Raw genomic sequence first — 19521 nt, forward strand, 5'->3', positions numbered from 1 at the left:
AATCCAGACAGCCTGAGTGGGCCCCTTAATCTCTGGACCCTTCTGTGTCTTTTTAGACAATAAGCCTTTCCTTGAAAGAGTTTCCGCCCCCCCCCAAGGACAGGGCTGCCAGCTCTCCTGCAGGATGTTGTAAAAAGGTGACATTTAACAGTGGAAATTGAAACCCTAATTGACTTCTCCTGCAGCAGAAAAAGAAGTGCCCTGTGTTCTATCTCTTGGCCCCATGTTTGTAATTGTCCCCGTGGGGTTCTACCTTGAGGGGAGCTGAAGAGGCAAAATAGAACAGTTCACTGGAATTGGTGTGGTTACACGCTTGAGATTTGTTTCTCCTGTGCAGTGGAAGCTATGGAGGGGGCCATTCAAGCAGACAGAGGCTCCACGTCACTAGACCCCAAATCGAAGCTGCCCCAGAATCTCTTGCAGTGATAAATAAAGAGGTGAGTTCTCCATTTCCAGAGCTAGGTGAATAAGGGGCTGTGATTATTTGGCTTAGGTGTGTTACTTCTTTGGCTAGTAGAATTTTAACAGAAATGTGAGCAAAGTCTTGGCACAAACTTGTGCAGGAGGTCTTGCCTTCTTGTATTGTGGTCTTCATAGTGAGAAGAACCTGCCCCTGGGAGCCTGCTGATCAAGCAGAACGAGAGACACAGGGCCTGGAGCCTAGGCCAGTGGACCCCCACCAGACTGGCCAATCCCTAACCTCTCTGAAGCCATGTAAGCAAGAAATAATTGCTTATTATTGTGAGCCTCTGAGATGTGATGGTTTGTTATGCAGCACTTTATGTTATAGATGACTGATAACGAGGCTGCCAAATAGAGAATAAGTAGAGATTCTTCATGTGCTATGGACAAAATTTGCGTATGTTCAACTTGGAATTGTCACATAACCAGCACTTAGTAACTGAGAGGAACTGAGTTCAACAGGGTGATTGTATTTCATATGTTTAAAAAGAATGGTGTGAACCGTACTATGTATTCTGAGTGTCTGGCCTGCCTTCTAAATGACTGTAACTTTTATGAATCCTTTTCTAATAGCCTTTTCCCCATCTTTTCACCAGTCAGTTTGTTGACATCTACCTATAATTCAGTACTAGGCTGATTCATGGACACTCATATACTCCTATATTGCTGTATTTGTTTTGTTACATGTCTATCTATCCATCCGTCAATCCTCTTGTCTTTTAATGCATTTCAAAACAAGTTGCAAGCATGAGTACACATCACTCCATGGAGAATTTTGACAGATGAATATACCCATCACCCCTGAGTTTCTTCATGCCACTTCCCAGTTAATCTCACCCTCACACCTCAGAGTAAAGAGTCTTTTGATTTTTTTTCCATTATAGATTAGTTTTGCCAGTTTTAGAACTTCACGTTTGTTGTTGTTCAGTCACTAAGTCCTGTCGACTCTTTGCAACCCCATGGACTGCAGCACGCCAGGCTTCTCTGTTCTTCACTACCTCCCAGAGTTGTCTCAGACTCATGTCCATTGAGCTGGTGTTTCTATCTAATCATCTCATCCTCTTCACCCCCTTCTCCTAAAGGGAATTTATATTATGCAGTCTTTTGGCATAACATTTTTGATATTCATTCCTGTTGTGTCTGTCATTAAAGGTCCTCACTGGAGGCTGAACAACATGCTGCTGAATAACCAACAAATCACAGAAGAAATCAAAAAAGAAATCAAAATATGCATAGAAATGAATGAAAATGAAAATACAACAACCCAAAACCTGTGGGGCACTGTAAAAGCAGTGCTAAGGGGAAGGTTCAAGAAACAAGAAAAAAATCCAATAAATAACCTAACCCTACACCTAAAGCAACTAGAAAAGGAAGAAATGAAGAACCCTAGGGTTAGTAGAAGGAAAGAAATCTTAAAAATTAGGGCAGAAATAAATGCAAAAGAAACAAAAGAGACCATAGCAAAAATCAACAAAGCTAAAAGCTGGTTCTTTGAAAGGATAAATAAAATTGATAAACCATTAGCCAGACTCATCAAGAAACAAAGGAAGAAAAATCAAATCAATAAAATTAGAAATGAAATTGGAGAGATCACAACTGACAACACAGAAATACAAAGGATCATAAGAGACTACTATCAGCAATTATATGCCAATAAAATGGACAACTTGGAAGAAATGGACAAATTCTTAGAAAAGTACAACTTTCCAAAACTGAACCAGGAAGAAATAGAAAATATTATCAGACCCATCACAAGTACAGAAATTGAAGCCATAATCAGAAATCTTCCAGCACACAAAAGCCCAGGTCCAGACAGCTTCACAGCTGAATTCTACCAAAAATTTAGAGAAGAGCTAACACCCATCCTACTCAAACTCTTCCAGAAAATTGCAGAGGAAAGTAAACTTCCAAACTCATTCTATGAGGCCACCATCACCCTAATACCAAAACCTGACAAAGATGCCACAAAAAAAAGAAAACTACAGGCCAATATCACTGATGAACATAGATGCAAAAATCCTTAACAAAATTCTAGCAATCAGAATCCAACAACACATTAAAAAGATCATACACCATGACCAAGTGGGCTTTATCCCAGGGATGCAAGGATTCTTCAGTATCTGCAAATCAATCAATGTAATACACTACATTAACAAATTGAAAAATAAAAGCCATATGATCATCTTAATAGATGCAGAGAAAGCCTTTGACAAAATTCAACATTCATTTATGATAAAAACTCTCCAGAAAGCAGGAATAGAAGGAACATACCTCAACATAATAAAAGCTATATATGACAGACCCACAGCAAACATCCTCAGTGGTGAAAAATTGAAAGCATTTCCCCTAAAGTCAGGAACAAGACAAGGGTGCCCACTTTCACAACTACTATTCAACATAGTTTTGGAGTTTTGGCCACAGCAATCAGAGCAGAAAAAGAAATAAAAGGAATCCAAATTGGAAAAGAAGAAGTAAAACTCTGTTTGCAGATGACATGATCCTCTACATAGAAAACCCTAAAGACTCCACCAGAAAATTACTAGAGCTAATCAATGAATATAGTAAAGTTGCAGGATATAAAATCAACACACAGAAATCCCTTGCATTCCTATACACTAATAATGAGAAAATAGAAAGAGAAATTAAGGAAACAATACCATTCACCATTGCAATGAAAAGAATAAAAAACTTAGGAATATATCTACCTAAAGAAACTAAAGACCAATATATAGAAAACTATAAAACACTGGTGAAAGAAATCAAAGAGGACACTAATAGATGGAGAAATATACCATGGATTGGAAGAATCAATATAGTGAAAATGAGTATACTACCCAAAGCAATCTATAGATTCAATGCAATCCCTATCAAGCTACCAATGGTATTTTTCACAGAGCTAGGACAAATAATTTCATAATTTGTATGGAAATACAAAAAACCTCGAATAGCCAAAGCAGTCTTGAGAAAGAAGAATGGAACTGGAGGAATCAACCTGCCTGACTTCAGGCTCTACTACAAAGCCACAGTCATCAAGACAGTATGGTACTGTCACAAAGACAGAAATATAGATCAATGGAACAAAATAGAAAGCCCAGAGATAAATCCACACACCTATGGACACCTTATCTTTGACAAAGGAGGCAAGAATATACAATGGAGAAAAGACAATCTCTTTTAACAAGTGGTGCTGGGGAAACTGGTCAACCACTTGTAAAAGAATGAAACTAGAACACTTTCTAACACCATACACAAAAACAAACTCAAAATGAATTAAAGATATAAATGTAAGACCAGAAACTATAAAACTCCTAGAGGAGAATATAGGCAAAACACTCTCCGACATACATCACAGCAGGATCCTCTATGACCCACCTCCCAGAATATTTGAAATAAAAGCAAAAATAAACAAATGGGACCTAATTAAAATTAGAAGCTTCTGCACAACAAAGGAAACTATAAGCAAGGTGAAAAGACAGCCTTCAGAATGGGAGAAAATAATAGCAAATGAAGTAACTGACAAAGAACTAATCTCAAAAATATACAAGCAACTCCTGCAGCTCAATTCCAGAAAAATAAACGACCCAGTCAAAAAATGGGCCAAAGAACTAAACAGACATTTCTCCAAAGAAGACATACAGATGGCTAGCAAACACATGAAAAGATGCTCAACATCACTCATTATCAGAGAAATGCAAGTCAAAACCACAATGAGGTACCATTTCACACCAGTCAGAATGGCTGCGATCCAAAAGTCTACAAGCAATAAATGCTGGAGAGGGTGTGGAGAAAAGGGAACCCTCTTACACTGTTGGTGGGAATGCAAACTAGTACAGCCACTATGGAGAACAGTGTGGAGATTCCTTAAAAAACTGGAAATAGAACTGCCATATGACCCAGCAATCCCACTGCTGGGCATACACACTGAGGAAACCAGAATTGAAAGAGACACCTGTACCCCAATGTTCATCACAGCACTGTTTATAACAGCCAGGACATGGAATCAACCTAGATGTCCATCAGCAGATGAATGGATAAGAAAGCTGTGGTATATATACACAATGGAGTATTACTCAGCCATTAAAAGGAATATATTTGAATCAGTTCTAATGAGGTGGATGAAACTGGAGCCTACTATACAGAGTGAAGTAAGCTGGAAAGAAAAACACCAATACAGTATACTAATGCATCTATATGGAATTTAGAAAGATGGTAATGATAACCCCGTATGAAAGACAGCAAAAGAGACACAGATGTATAGAACAGTCTTTTGGACTCTGTGGGAGAGGGAGAGGGTGGGATGATTTGGGGAGAATGGCATTGAAACATGTATAATATCATATATGAAATGAATCGCCAGTCCAGGTTCAATGCAGGATACAGGATGCTTGGGGCTGGTGCACTGGGATGATCCAGAGGGATGATATGGGGAGGGAGGTGGGAGGGGGGTTCAGGATGGGGAACACATATACACCCGTGGCAGATTCATGTTGATGTATGGCAAAACCAATACAATATTATAAAGTAATTAGCCTCCAATTAAAATAAATAAATTTATATTAAAATAAAAAACCATCTAAACAAAAAAAATTCAAGATCTTTACAGGCTCTCTTTACCATCAGCATTCGGGCTTCTGTGATATGTCCACAGTTACAGTGACCACAGTTAAATAACACACTGTACCAAAAACATCCTTCTGAGATAGGCACAGCTCCTGCTTGTCTGGCAGAGATCTTGTTCTTTGGTTTGCACCCCCGGCCCTCTCCAGGCTCAGGGTTGATGAATCTTTCCAAACAGCCAGAGGAACTTATCAGAATTTGTTCCACAGTGGTCTTGATGTACTGAGTTCAGTAAGACCTAGGGGCTGACCCAGCTCTGTTGACTGACTGCATCAGACTTTTCTCCAGGGGGGTCGTCAGGGTTTCCAAACCGTGTGTTAGAGGGAGTGGCTAGGGACATGGCAAGTTGTCCTTCTTACTTTGCTTTGTTCTGCTCTGGCGGGGTGACCAGAGTCCACAGCAGTGAGTGGGAAAGAAGGAAAGAAAATGAGAATAAAATGACACTTCCTCTACCGTAGCTAAATGCCAGTGCTCAGCCTGTTGGGCCATTTTATCCTTAGAGTTAGTTTGAAGTTTTTTGTTTTTCAAACTTTAAACCTTTCATTTTGTATTGGGGTACAGCCAAATAACAATGTTGTGATAGTTTCAGGTAAACAGTGAAGGGACTCAGCCATCCATGTACACGTACCTGTTCTCCCCCAAACCCCCACTCCCATCCAGGCTGGCATGTACCATTGATCAGAGTTCCCTGTGCTATACGATAGGTCCTTGTTGGTTATCCATTGTAAATATAGCTGTGTGTACATGACTTTTGTTTCTAAAAATCAAAGCACTTGATGTGGCTCCAGCTTTGCTCCTGAACAACTTAGTGGAGCTGGAACTATGTTTTCCAGAATTCCCATCCACGCAGACTTCCAGGGTGAGCACAGGGTACTGACCTCCCCTGAGCCTTGAAAGGCAGAAATGATACAACTCGGAGTCTTTCTACCGGGGGAAAATGTGGGTGCGGCTACTCAGGCGCTATAGACCTGTAGGGAGCATCTGGGGTCCCCTGGCTCGCCTGGTTGGTCACTTCGCGGGCTTCCTCATCTGCCCACTGCTTCCCTGACCTCTGGGCTGGGCTGCCGCTCAGCTACCCTCAGGCCCTGCCCAGACGCAATCAGCAGCTGCAGGGAAACTATGTAGCCAGCTCCTTCCCCCACATGAGGAAGGTCGCATCCCTCTAACAGGTCCCTGGCCTGTGTCATTCTTACCCCTGCCTCTCAGTGGACTCCTGAGTGAACACCTACCTCAAGGATGAGTGCCATTCACTTAGTTCCTCCTTTTGTTTCTCTAGCACCTCTATTGGGTTCTACGCTCCTCTAGGCATCCCCGAAGTTAAGGGAAGGTGGCTGACTGAAGAAAGGAGAAAGGCACAACCTAAAAATTGAGAACCATAAGTTGGGAAGACAGCCTCTCAGATGGCTCTGAGGGACAGCTTTGAAGAGGAGCCAGGATATACAGGAGTTCTGTGTGTGTGCTCAGTCGTGTTCGACTCTTTGCAGCCCAACTATAGCCCTCCAGGCTCCTCTGTCCATAGGATTCTCCAGGCAAGAATACTGGAGTGCATAGCCACTCCCTTCTCCAGGGGATCTTCCTGATCCTGAGATCGAACCCAGGTCTCCTGCATTGCAGGCAGATTCTTTACCATCTGAGCCACCAGGGAAGTCCTAAAAAATTCGTTGCTCAGTCGTGTCTGACTCTTTGTGACCCTGTGGTCTGGGGCCCACCAGGCTCCTCTGTCCCTGGAATTCTTCAGGCAAGAATACCGAGTGGGTAGCCATTCTCTTCTCCAGGGGATCTTCCCAACATAAGCATAGAACCTGGGTCTCTTGCATTGCAGGCAGATTCTTCACTGGCTGAGCCACCAGGAAAGAAACAAAAACAAAACCCAGTAGTGGAACTTCAGAATATTACTGTTCATTAAGAAAACATGATGCCTCAAGTTAATGACTTTAGCTGCTTTTCTGTGTTTGGGAAGATGGGAGAGTCTGGGTTCACTGAAATCATTGCTTTGGTCTATACCCCAGCTATCTAGGGCCACTATCCTGCTTTTTTCCATCCTGAATCTCCTCAGGGCACACACTGAGAGGTGGCTGAGGGCTTGATGCCATCCAGCCATCTCATCCTCTGTCGTCCCCTTCTCCTCCTGCCCCCAATCCCTCCTAGCATCAGAGTCTTTTCCAAGGAGTCAACTCTTAGCATGAGGTGGCCAAAGTACTGGAGTTTCAGCTTTAGCATCATTCCTTCCAAAGAACACCCAGGGCTGATCTCCTTTAGAATGGACTGGTTGGATCTCCTTGCAGTCCAAGGGACTCTCAAGAGTCTTCTCCAACACCACAGTTCAAAAGCATCAACTCTTTGGCACTCAGCTTTCTTCACAGTCCAACTCTCACATCCATACGTGACCACTGGAAAAACCATAGCCTTTGACTAGACAGACCTTTGTTGGCAAAGTAATGTCTCTGCTTTTCAATACGCTATCTAGGTTGGTCATAACTTTCCTTCCAAGGAGTAAGTGTCTTTTAATTTCATGGCTGCTGTCACCATCTGCAGTGATTTTGGAGCCCCCAAAAATAAAGTCTGTCACTGTTTCCACTGTTTCCCCATCTATTTGCCATGAAGTGATGGGACCAGATGCCATGATCTTCGTTAGTTCTGAATGATGAGCTTTAAGCCAACTTTTTCACTCTCCTCTTTCACTTTCATTAAGAGGCTTTTTAGTTTCTCTTCACTTTCTGCCATAAGGGTGGTGTCATCTGCATATCTGAGGTTATTGATATTTCTCCTGGCAATCTTGATTCCAGCTTGTGCTTCTTCCAGCCCAGCGTTTCTCATGATGTACTCTGCATATAAGTTAAATAAGCAGGGTGACAATATACAGCCTTGATGTACTCCTTTTCCTATTTGGAACCAGTCTGTTGTTCCATGTCCAGTTCTAACTGTTGCTTCTGACCTGCATACAGATTTCTCAAGAGGCAGATCAGGTGGTCTGGTATTCCCATCTCTTGAAGAATTTTCCACAGTTGCGTCCAACTCTTTGTGACCCTGTGGACTATACAGTCCATGGAATTCTCCGGGCCAGAATACTGCAGTGGGTAGCCTTTCCCTTCTCCAGGGGATCTTCCCAATCCAGGGATTGAACCCAGGTCTCTCACATTGCAGGTGGATTCTTTACCAGCTGAGCCTTGGTTTGTGACATTGGTTATAAAAGGTATTCTGAAAAACATTTTGAATGATGTCAGGAACATCAGAAAAATGCATCACTTTTCTTAGAAACTTTATCTGTTATTTTATTCACAATCAGTCTTATTAATTTATGAGCAGGCATATCTTACACATTTTATCTAATTAACTATTTGCCTGTCTTTGGCCCTATCTTCAGCTGTGTCTTGAAATAGGAATGCCCTTACCCTGGCCAGTAATGCCTTTTGGGAGGGATGATCTCTGTTCTATATATATAAAATCTAAGTTACTGGGACTTTACAAATATATTTGTACATGAGTTTGGTATAGTACAGTAACTTTTTTTCCAGTGAGAAAGGCTTTCAGGGCTTGGCACTGTCTTCCCATGGATGTGGTGGATTAATATCATTATTGATCTTCACCCTTTTCTGTGTGTACACATGTCTTAGCTTGGGCTGCTGTCATAAAAATACCATGAACTGTGTGGCTTATAAACAACAGAAATTTATTTCTCATGGTTCTTCAGGCTGGAGTCCCAGATTAGGGTGCCAGCCTCTTGGGAGAGCTCTGTTCCAGGTTACAGACTGTGGACTTCTCACTGTATCCTCAAGTTAGGGAGGAGAGAGGGGACGCAAGTTCTCCTGTGACTCTTAGGGCATTAACCACACTCATGAGGGCTTCCCCCTTATGACCTCATCTAGTCCTAATCACATCTCACTTCCTAACCCATCACATGGTGGGGTTAGTGTTCCAGCATGTGAATTTGGAGATTATACAGACTTCTTTATCCATTCATCTGTCAGTGGATGTTCAGGTTACTTTCATGTCTTCATATGACCAGGGATCAAACCCTGGTCTCCTGCATTGCAGGGAGATTCTTTACCATCTGAGCCACCAGGGAAGCATGGCACCCCACTCCATTATTCTTGCCTGGAGAATCCCATGGACAGAGGAGCCTGGCCGGTTACAGTCCATGGGGTCGCACAGAGTTGGATACGACTGAAGAAACTTAACACATGTCTTGGCTACTGTCAACAGTGCTGCAGTGAACATTGGGTGAATATATCTTTTCAGTTAGAGGTTTCATCTTTTCTGGATATATGCCGAAGAGTGAGATTGCTGGACTATATGGTAGATCTATTTTTAGTTTTTTAGGGAAACTATACTGTTTTCCACTGTGGCTGCACCAGTTTACATTCCCACCAACAGTGTGGGAGGCTTCTTTTCCCACACCTTTGCCAGTACTTATTATTGTTTAGTCCCTAAGTCGGGTCCGACTCTTTTGTGACCCCATGGACTATAGCCCGCCAGGCTCCTCTGTCCATGGGATTTCCCAAGCAAGAATACTGAAGTGGGTTGTCACTTCCTTCTTCAGCAGATCTTCCTGACTCAGGGATTGAACTCAAGTCTCCTGCTTGGCAGGTGGATTCCTTACCACTGAGCCACCTGGGAAGCCCGATAGTAGAAATATCCTCCTCTAAAAGATAGGAACTCATGGAGGGATATGCATGGGCTGTGAAACTGTATTCTCCTCTGACATGCTGAGGCAGGAATGGCAGCCTTGTTGGGGACCCATCTGAACAGTTCAGAAGGGACAACCCATCCTTGAGGAAAATCAGGCATGGTGGGCATGGGGCTCGGTGGTCCATTGACTGTTCCCAGCGAGCTTACTGGGGCAATCCATCCTCTTCATTTTAAACTCTTAATGTATTAGTTGCATACTTGGTGGCCTCAGGGGAAAGACTTGGTTTTGGAGCCCATTGGATTTTGTTTAACTGCTCCATGTTAATAATACCAGCTCATCCATCAAGTACCAAAGAAAATGTACTGAAAACTTTTGTACTTTCTGAATTCCTCCCAGAGAGAAAAGAGCTTCCAGCAACTCCCTACCAGCTTCACTTACATTTAAGAACACCATGGTGGGGAAAGGACACAAGTACCCACCTGGCCAGAGCTCCCAATGACCCAATCTGGGACAAGGTGAGTGAGAAAATAAATAATCATCATAACAGATGATAAGAATAAAGCAATATCCATGAGTCCATATTGGGATAAATAAATGATTGCACAGGTGAAAAAAATGAGGGAAAGCTCATTCTTCCAGCAGAATTCCAGTCATTAAATCTAAAAGGAGTGATGGGCATTTAACACCAGTGGGTCAGGGATGGGGGCAGACAGGAGTGGGCTGGAGTGTGATACGAAACAGGGTATTTGCAGAGTCTCAAAGTATCATCTTCCACGAGACATTTATTCATTACAAAGGGAGAAGCAGTAACTCTGCAGGGAGCTGCCCATCACCCGGTGACGCCACCTTAACCAAGGAATCAAGGTCAGCATCACCGTGGGGGGACATTCTGGCACCATAGACCCCCTGATAGGATGCACGGCGAAGGCACAAGATCCCTGCGGTGGCATTCCTGCCTAAGCCCTCAACCTCATCATGAGAAAGCATCAGGCAGACCCAAAGTGGGCTCTGAAGTCTTTCTCCCTCTGTTTAAACCTGGCTGCCCTACGACTCACTGGGTGGCTTTGGAAAGTCACTTCACTTCTTGCCTCAGCTTCCTCATCTGTAAAATGAGGATTGTACCAGTACCCACCTCAGACAGTTATATGGAGAGTTAAGTGTGTTGATAAAATACATGTGCAGTGCCTACAGCGGTGTTGTGGCTTGGAGTGAGGGCTGTGATAGTGTCTGCAGTTATCCTGTGAGACCAGCAGTGTCTTCTGCCGACCTCAGGGATATTTGTTTCTTTCCTTTTTCCCCTCTCATTCTGCTTCTGGAAGCTTCCAGTGCAGGCCCTGGTGCTGAGCCCTCCTCCACCAGCTGTTTTGTTCTAACAGTTTTTCCCACTCCCCAGTAGGTAGTTGAAGCACCAGTATCTGGACCTTAAGATCATCTGCTTTTGAAAGAATCAGAATGAGTGCTCTCTCAGTTAGGGCTGTTGAAAAGACAGAGCTCATGTCACCAGAGAACCTTCTGCGGGCCAGTTTCCTTTATTCCCAGCCCAGGGTCCAGACCTTTCTGGGCTGGGCTTGTGGGACCTTGTGGTTTAGGGGAGTGGTGGTGTGGATCTGTGTCACAATGACCTGGCCGAGCCCTAACCCCATGTCACGTGTTTAGCACCCGTTCAGCCAATGAGACTGTGGCACACACACACAGCCTGAGTCCCCGCTTGGCCTTGCCTTTGATGTCACAATCTGACCTTGTGTATATTAACCTGGCCGCAGCTGCTCACACACCAGTCGGCAAGGTCAGGAGGACCAGTGCAGTGGGATGTGGAAGAGAATTGACCATCAGCTCAAGATCAAGGCAGGGGATGGGCCGCAGGCAGGCCAGTTCAAGGAACTGGGTCCAGGTCGGGAACCTGCTGTGCCACACCCTCTCTCGCTGTCAGAATTCCAGACCGTCCCAGTGTTTGAGGACATCAGCCAGCACGTCAAAGAAGTGGGGAGCCAGCTGGTGAAGAAAGTCAATGCCATCTTCCAGCTGGACATCACCAAAGATGGGAAGACTGTCCACCAGTGGACCATTGATCTGAAGAACGGCTCTGGGGACACGTATCGAGGACCTGCCAGGCTCCCAGCGGACACCGTCTTCACAATCCCCGAGCCTGTCTTCATGGAGTTGATTTTGGGCAAAATGAACCCTCAGAAGGCTTTCCTTGCCGGCAAGTTCAAAGTGAGCGGCAAAGTTCTGCTTGGCCAGAAGCTGGAGAGAGTTTTCAAGGACTGGGCTAAGTGGTAAGCCTGCCGGAATATCAGGAAAATGAGCAGACCTTCTCTCCAATTACAATGTCAAGCAGCAATCATGCTTAAGCTGAAGATTAAAACAAAAAGTATTCAATATTTTTACTCAAATTCTTCCTATTCAAGTTTGATTAATGTTCCTGCTGATGTGTTAATTTGGAGCGAGGGTTCTAGAGCAGTAAAGAGAATTGTAGTGTATCACCTAAAATCTTTGTCTTTTTCTTTCCTTAGATTTATTTATGTCATAATACGCTAGGGTGAAAGCCCCAGGTAGACACACAGGTGGTTTTGACAGCTGGGTTTAAATGCTTCAGCGATTGAGTTCCTGGAACTTTCATTTTGTTTGGAGTCTTTGGGAAAGAAGTGATGACCATCACTTTGCAGTATTCCATTGGCAGCCTGGCTCTTTGAGGAGACTTTAACACAGGGTTGCAGTGTTCTAAAAGGGTGAACTCTCCTGGTGGCTCAGACGGTAAAGAATCTGCCTGCAGTGCAGGAGTCCCAAGTTTGATCCCTGGGTTGGGAAGATCCTTTGGAGAAGGGAATGGCTACCCACTCCAGTATTCTTGCCTGGAGAATCCCATGGACAGAGGAGCCTGGTGGGCTACAGTCCATGGGGCAGTAGAGAGTCGGGTACGACTCACACTTTCACTTTCTTTCCACAGCTGTGGGGATGGAATGAGGTCACAGAGGGGGTGTGCCCCTGATGTAACACAACTTCTGATGGATTTAATTCCAGTAGAGTCGAAGGGCTTAAAAAATGTTCTAGGCTGCTGGTTCTTAAATTGGAATGTACATCTGATTACCTGGAAGCCCACATGGCGGGGCTCCACTCATTGTTTCAACTCTGTAGGTCTGGATGGCGTGGGGAATGTGCATTTCTAGCCCAGCTCCCAGGTGATGCTGGTGAGACCGCCCTTACAGAACCCCTGCTGTGGTCCACGCACAGCTTTCAGTGAAGATCACAACTGATCTGCTGTAGACCTGTGAGATGTTCCAGCATGTCGAGGGTCTCCCGCAGACAGATTACACAGCCCTCTCGTGGGCCATTTCTGGCATCAGGAACTTGTGCACTGAGCATTTCACAAAATCAGAGGTGATGCTGGGAGATATTTCCTTCTGGGAACCCCCTCCACACATGGAACGAAGCAGCTGCAGCCTGATGAGGCCTCCCTGTGGGTGAGTGTGTGGGTCATTAGTTCCTCATGACCAGTGTGCACCTTATCTTGTAGGTTAAATACACACAGTGTGGACCCTCCAAAAGCCACCCAGGAGCTTCATGGAAATGGCCATCCTTAAACACATGCCTGCCAAACAATCCAACTAGTCCTTCCCTAGGTATTTTCCCAAGAGAAAAGCGTACACACAAGTATAAAAATTTGTACGTGAATGTTCATGGCAGTGTATTTGGGATTGTCCCAGACTAGAAATAAACTGAATGTCCATCAACAATTGACAGATCAAGGGATGTTCTACCCTGGAATACTACTCAGCAAGAAATGGGGTTGAATTTTCATTGTGGGCACAACCACACGGTGAATGTTGGAACTGTGCAGAGTGAGCAAGGCCAGAGGAAACAAGTGTGTGCCTGTGGTCTACTCATGTAACATAGCAGACATGTAAACTGTAGTGGCAGAAAGGTCAGTGGTTGCCAGGAGACGGGGATGGGTGGGGAGTGGGGAGGCAGTTTGGGGTGGTGGATGCGTTGATTGCCCTGGGGGTGGTGACGGTTTCACAGGCATTATGTTTTTCGTAGATCAGATTGTGTACTTACATACACATAGGCAGTTTACTATGTGTCCATAAAACTCAGTGGACTGTAGCCCTCCAGGCTCCTCCATCCATGGGATTCTCCAGGCAAGAATACTGGAGTGGGTTGCCATTTCCTTCTCCAGGGATCTTCCTCACCCAGGGATCAAACCCGGGTCTCCTGCACTGCAGGCAGGCTCATTACCATCTGAGCCACCAGGGGAGCCCTATAAACTCAATAGCACTGTCTTAATAGCCTTCTGCCCTCCATTCAAAATGAAGTTTTTTTTTTTTTTTTTTATTGAAGGATAATTGCTTCACACAAAATGAAGTTTTTATAAAGAGAATTTAAGACTCAAGCCTCCCCTGGGCACGAGTCATCCTCCGACCTCATCGTGTGTCTGTTTTTCTCACTGACCTGTGGTCCCTGCACAGGTTTCTGAAGTTCTCCATGTCGGAACGAGGCAGAGAAGGAGCTCATTGCTGTCAAAATCTCATCTTCTCAGAGGGAAGTGAAGAGACCCTGGGCTGAGTTGACTCTCAGCTCTGTGGTCAGGAGTCGCTGATGGTTTGGGAGTGGGATGTGGGGCTTCCTGGCTCACCTGGGCCACTCAGCAGATGAGGAGGTAAATGGTGTGGTGTTGCTGCCAGTGCCCCTGCCTGTGGTCATGATGGGCATCTCAGAGTCTTTGGATGATATGAGAGACCACTTACCGTGCCTAGTCCAGGCACTGCTGTTTGAGCTGCATTTACGAGTGTCAGGCGTTTGGGGGGGCTGCTGTTAGGGACACGACTGGCTCGAGCCTGTCCCCTGATGGTCCTACTCATACCTCTGGGGATTGGCCCTGAGATGAGTTTGCTTAAAAATGGGATAAGGGTCTGGAGGGGTGTGAGGAGGGAGGGAAGGGTTACAGAGAGGTCCTGCCTGGACTGACATCTGACCACAGGGAAGCCCACCCCATGGATTGGCTAGAGACCTCTGACCCAGCATCACTCGGGGCAGAAACATGACTCAAACCAGGTAGAGTACTTTCTCAGGAATTTGGGTCTGGGAAGCTGAGACCCTGAGCTACCAAGGGTGAGGGAACAGGATCCAAAATGTTGGGCTGCCGGAAGGGTGGCTGCCATGGTGAGCGCTAGACAGGACAGCCAAGCCTTGAGCGAGGAGGGGGCTGGTTCACTAGCGAGGGGGGAAGAGTTCAGGCCTCGGGAACACACAGCAAACCCCTGTGCCATCAAAAGTCTTGTGATGCCAGGAGGCTGGGTGGAGTGGCTGGACAGACTCAGATTTTGGAATTGGATGTGTAGTTTTGAGACAGAGTCACCAGCTCATGTCTGGGAGGTTCCCCGTTCTGGCCTCAGTGGCGGCCTCTGGAAAAAGGCCCATTGCCCTTAAGCTGTCTGGTTGTCGGGGGCTGGGACTGGGTCCCCCACAGGGCACGGGGGCTGGGGTCTTCTGTGAGTGTGAGTCCCTCCTCTTCTGCATGGTAGGGAGGACTGGATCCCCATGGCCTCCTGGAAAGGCCCCCACTTGGGTGCTCTTCTGCCTGACCTCTCACAGTTGGTGGATGCCCCAGAAGCTCACCTCTGGCTCAAGACTTCTCTCATTTGCTTGTTCTGCTCAAGGTTGGCCAGCACAGTGTTTTTAAAATTGGAATGAGAATATTTCATGTAAAAAGTGAGTTTCTGGATTCTCTTGAAGAGTTGGGTCATTTGGTCACACTGGACCCTGTTCCTGCCAGGCTGGGGGGACGGGGGCCTCACTGGGCCTTCCAGGTAGGCCGGGCCTCACCCTGTGCTCTGCCTCCTGGACCTTCGGGCTGAGTCGGTGGCCCCCTGCCGTCGTGCCTAGGTGGTCATTTTCTCCGGCAGGCTTGCTTTGCTGGGGCCCGTGGGTACCGGCCTTCAGGCCCCAGCTCCGCGCGGCATCGGTCACCTCAGTGGAGTGTTCCTGTGTGGACTCACACACGTGCTCAGCTCACCACAGACTCAGCAGCTGCCAACAGCACCGTTCACACTCTCATAGCATCTGCAGGTCAGAAGTGGGGGCAGGGCTGACTGGGTTCCTCGCTTCCATCTCACAGGCCTGAAGTGAGGGTGTTGGCCAGACTGGGCTCTTATCTGGGGGCCCGGGAAAGGGTCAGTTCAATTCCTCATGGTGGTAGCACCGAGGTCCCCATAGCCTCACTGGTTGTCAGCCAGGCCAGCTCTCTCAGCTCCTGGAAGCCAGCCACCTTCCTGGTCACTAGGCCGGCCCCTCTGCAAAGCCTGCGGCAGTACGAGGAGGCCTTCTCAGGCCTCAGTGTGCTCTCTGAACCCTTCTGCCTTCATCTCTGCCTCTGGGTTGAAAGGATTCGGGTGACTGCCACCCAGGTAACCCAGGAGAATCTTCTCTCTTCATGTCAGCCTATCGGTAACCTTAATGACACCTGCGGAGTCCCTGTGGCTGTGTAAGTAACGCCATGTGGACTGAACCGTTAGACCCATTCCACCAAGATTCACACGCGCCGTCTCTCTCCACCATGTGAGGACGCAGCAGGAAGGTGCCACCTGCAAACCAGCTAGAGCATTCTCAGCAGAACCTGATTGTGTGGCCCCTGACCTCAGCCGTCCAACCTCGAGAACTGGAGGAATAAGTGTCTGCTGTTAGGACACTCCGTCTACGGTGCTTTGTGGCAGCCACCCTGGCTGAGACAGGCTGGGTGCTCGTGGGTGTAATGTATCCTCAGAGCCATGGTTCTGGGTGTGGGGAGTAGCATCTTCTTGGAGACCAGAGTTCTGCCTGCCCCCGAACCCATCATCTAAGTCCTACCCTCAATTCCTCCAGGAAGCTGCCCCCATTCAGCTGTCATCTTCCCAAGGTTCTATGGCCTCCCTTTTTTTCCACCCCTGTGTTCTGGCTGTGGGTGGGTGTTATCCTGTCTGGGTCTCACTTCCACACCGCTATCTTGATGTTCAGTTTATGGTACCCCCTCGGTCAGAGACCTCAGCCTGGATGACAGGTTACAGGGCTCAGCTGCACAGCCCTCAGCACCAGTCTGCCCCCAAAGGTGGGAATCAGTCAGGGCCTCCCTGCTGTCACTGGATGTCATTTTCTTAGTGCCCAGTACCCATTGTACATACCAAAATTGCTTGTTGAATGAATAAATAAGCTCCTTAATATTTTTTTTTTGAAAAACACACACATAAGGAAAAAAATATCCAAATAGTACAGAGGAGCATGGAGGAAATTCAGTTTTTCATCCCTCTCGTGGTCCCCTTCTCCTGTTTTTATACCCAGAGGCCCCTGCAGTTACCAGCGTCTGTGTGTTCTTCCAGATGGGCACACACCCCAGTGGGCATAGTCCACTTCTCACCTCCTCGTTTCTGCAGGAATGACCGCCAATCTCAGATGCTCTTTTCCACCTTGCATCTGTACTTATTCTGTAAGGATTCACATAGATCTCGTCTCCAAAGAATGTCCTCCTGAATGGTTAAAGGTTATACTTGACCTACCCAACTGAAACTTTTCTCATAGTTGCCTGTATCCTTTAGGGAGGTCCTGATGATGGACTGCTTTACAAGTGAAGGAGGCGAAATGAGCCCTTCTAACTTGACACCAGTCAATCTTAAAGAAAATCAACCCTGAATCTTCACTGAAAGGACCGATGCTGAAGCTCCAATACTTTGGCCCCCTGATGTGATGAGCCGACTCATTGGAAAAGACCCTGATGCTGTGAAAGATGGAGGGCAGGAGGAGAAGGGGATGGCAGAGGATGAGATGGTTGGATGGTATCACTGCCTCAATGGACATGAGTTTGAGAAAGCTTCAGGAGATGGTGAAAGATAGGTAAGACTGGCATTTTGCAGTCCATGGTGTCGCAGAGAGTCAGACACAACTAAGCTACTGAGCAACGAAAGCCTGGAGGGGGATTTACTGCCCCTCGAGTGTGAGGGGTCCTGTTGTGGTCCCATCAGTTGGGGCGTTGGGATGTGAGCCCAGGAAGGATAGCAGAAGGTGCAGGGTTTGCATCTGAGCAGGTCCCCTCTGAGCTCAACCCAAGAGGATTTCAGGGAGATGCCAGGGACGCAGCTTGAGGGCGTCCCATCAAGGACAGGGGCTGCAAAGGGGCTGCTCCTGGGACAGTGGTGCTGACTCCCAGGCACAGTGGGTTGCAGACACCCAAGGAAGCCCTCAGGCGGCTACAGTCAGCTAGAGAAGATGGGGGAGGCAGTCATGCGAGACCCAGAGATTGGAGCACAGCAGGGGCTGGCTCCCAGGCACCCCACCTGGGGGCTCTGATTCTTGGGGGCAGCAGGACCCAAGGGTGAGAGCCTGGACCCTGGTGCCGGGACACCTGGGGCTGGGTCTTGCCCTGGCCATTTCCTGACCGTGGGACAGCACATCGCTGTTCTTTACTATTTTAAAATACACCTCTTACTGGAGAAATCTGCAAACCATGAGTGTGCAGCTCCACAGATTTTCTCAAATGGAACAGACCTTTGTAGCCAGTACGTGACTTGAGAAACAGGAAGTGTCAGTACCGCGGGAGCCCCCCTCAGGCCCCTTCTGTCCCTCCTCCTCGAGGGTGCCCGCTGTTCTGACTTCTGACCTCATGCTGATGCCTGCTTGTGTATTTCAGGTAAACGGCTTTTTCACCTCAGAATCTTCTTCTTCCTCCTGTGTCTGAGCTCCAGGCATGCTTGTGGGACGTCGTGGTTCACGCGCATTCCTGCTGAGCAGTGTCCATGGTATTCGAGTTGTTTCCAGTTGAGGGCAGTTTCCACCAGGGATGCTGTGAACCTTGTACATCTTTGTGACCAGAAGTCCCTTTCCACCACTTAGCGTGTGTTAGTGTCTCGCCCACATTTGCAGTGACAGCCATGGCATCTGGCACCCAGTAGGTGCTTAGTAAGGAGTGTTTGCAAGGTGAATCATGAATCGGGAGGCCAGGCAGGTCCAGGGTGGGGACGCAGCCCGTGTTGGGGTCAGGCGTCTGGTTAGCCTGGTGTTGGATCTGCTCCATTTGCTTATAGCCCACCTGCTGGGTTTCAGAAGGAAACTGACGATGCGAAGGAGTCGAGCCCCTCAAGAGTCCCCACAGCAGATGTTGGAGACGTGCTTTTCCTTTTCTTTGGAGGAAAAATTCTTCCAGACCTGTGACTCGGATAATCCCATGAAGCATCTGTGACCCCCTAAAAATATCTGCTTCGTACCATTTTGTGGAGCACAATATTTATACAGCCCACAGTGTAATTAAAATGGATGTTTGGTTACCTCTCAAGAACAGCTGTAGGCTCCCCAAGCCCAGGATGGGGTTTGCAGGTGCCTGTGAAGCTGGGTGGGCAGGGGACCCTGGCTTTTGGTGGGGGTGGGGCATGGAGGGGCTACAGTGATGCAGCCAGGGAGGAGTCGGGGAAGATGCTGGGATGCGCGGCAGCTTGGCCTGCTGGACCGTTGGGTGGTGGGTATTTCCACATTTCCATCTGGCAACCCCTGGACCATTTCCTACTGAGGAGAGATTTTCCCTTAAAGAACTAATCAGAAGATGCTTTGCCCCTAAGTGGCTCTTTTGGCTGTTTTGTAGCCTGAGGAGGTTAAGTGCTATTAATGGTTGATGTTTTCTGGAGATGTTCATGCTTGTTTCCAGGGAACGACATATAGTAATCAAGATTTTAGCCAGTGAGGGGAGGGGCTGCGTTTTTTCTCTTTCTTTTCACCAATAAAGAGTGTGGCTGAAAATTTTTGATAAAAGACTCCCCTAGCTTTTAAGCTGAGCAAGTTTATTTTCGTCCTCAGAG

The 19521-nt window shown here is 46.9% G+C and overlaps 2 protein-coding genes across 2 annotated transcripts in view; both read left to right on the forward strand.

Annotated features, from left to right (window-relative positions):
* DTD1 (D-aminoacyl-tRNA deacylase 1) overlaps window positions 1–4763 on the forward strand; it is a 98972-nt gene extending 94209 nt beyond the window's left edge. Inside the window, exon 6 of the mRNA XM_070801046.1 lies at window positions 1615–4763. The gene's annotated coding sequence lies outside the window, so the exon portion shown is untranslated. The remainder of the gene's footprint in view (window positions 1–1614) is intronic.
* Window positions 4764–4921: 158 nt separating this feature from the next.
* Window positions 4922–19074, forward strand: SCP2D1 (SCP2 sterol binding domain containing 1). The gene is made up of 2 exons (XM_070801047.1): window positions 4922–17569; window positions 18363–19074. The coding sequence occupies exon 1, from the start codon at window positions 11519–11521 to the stop codon at window positions 11987–11989; it is 471 nt and encodes a 156-aa protein (XP_070657148.1). The 5' UTR covers window positions 4922–11518; the 3' UTR covers window positions 11990–17569; window positions 18363–19074.
* Window positions 19075–19521: the final 447 nt, after the last annotated feature.

Source organism: Bos indicus, chromosome 13 (assembly GCF_029378745.1).
Source record: "Bos indicus isolate NIAB-ARS_2022 breed Sahiwal x Tharparkar chromosome 13, NIAB-ARS_B.indTharparkar_mat_pri_1.0, whole genome shotgun sequence".
In the NCBI taxonomy this organism is placed as follows: domain Eukaryota; kingdom Metazoa; phylum Chordata; class Mammalia; order Artiodactyla; family Bovidae; genus Bos; species Bos indicus.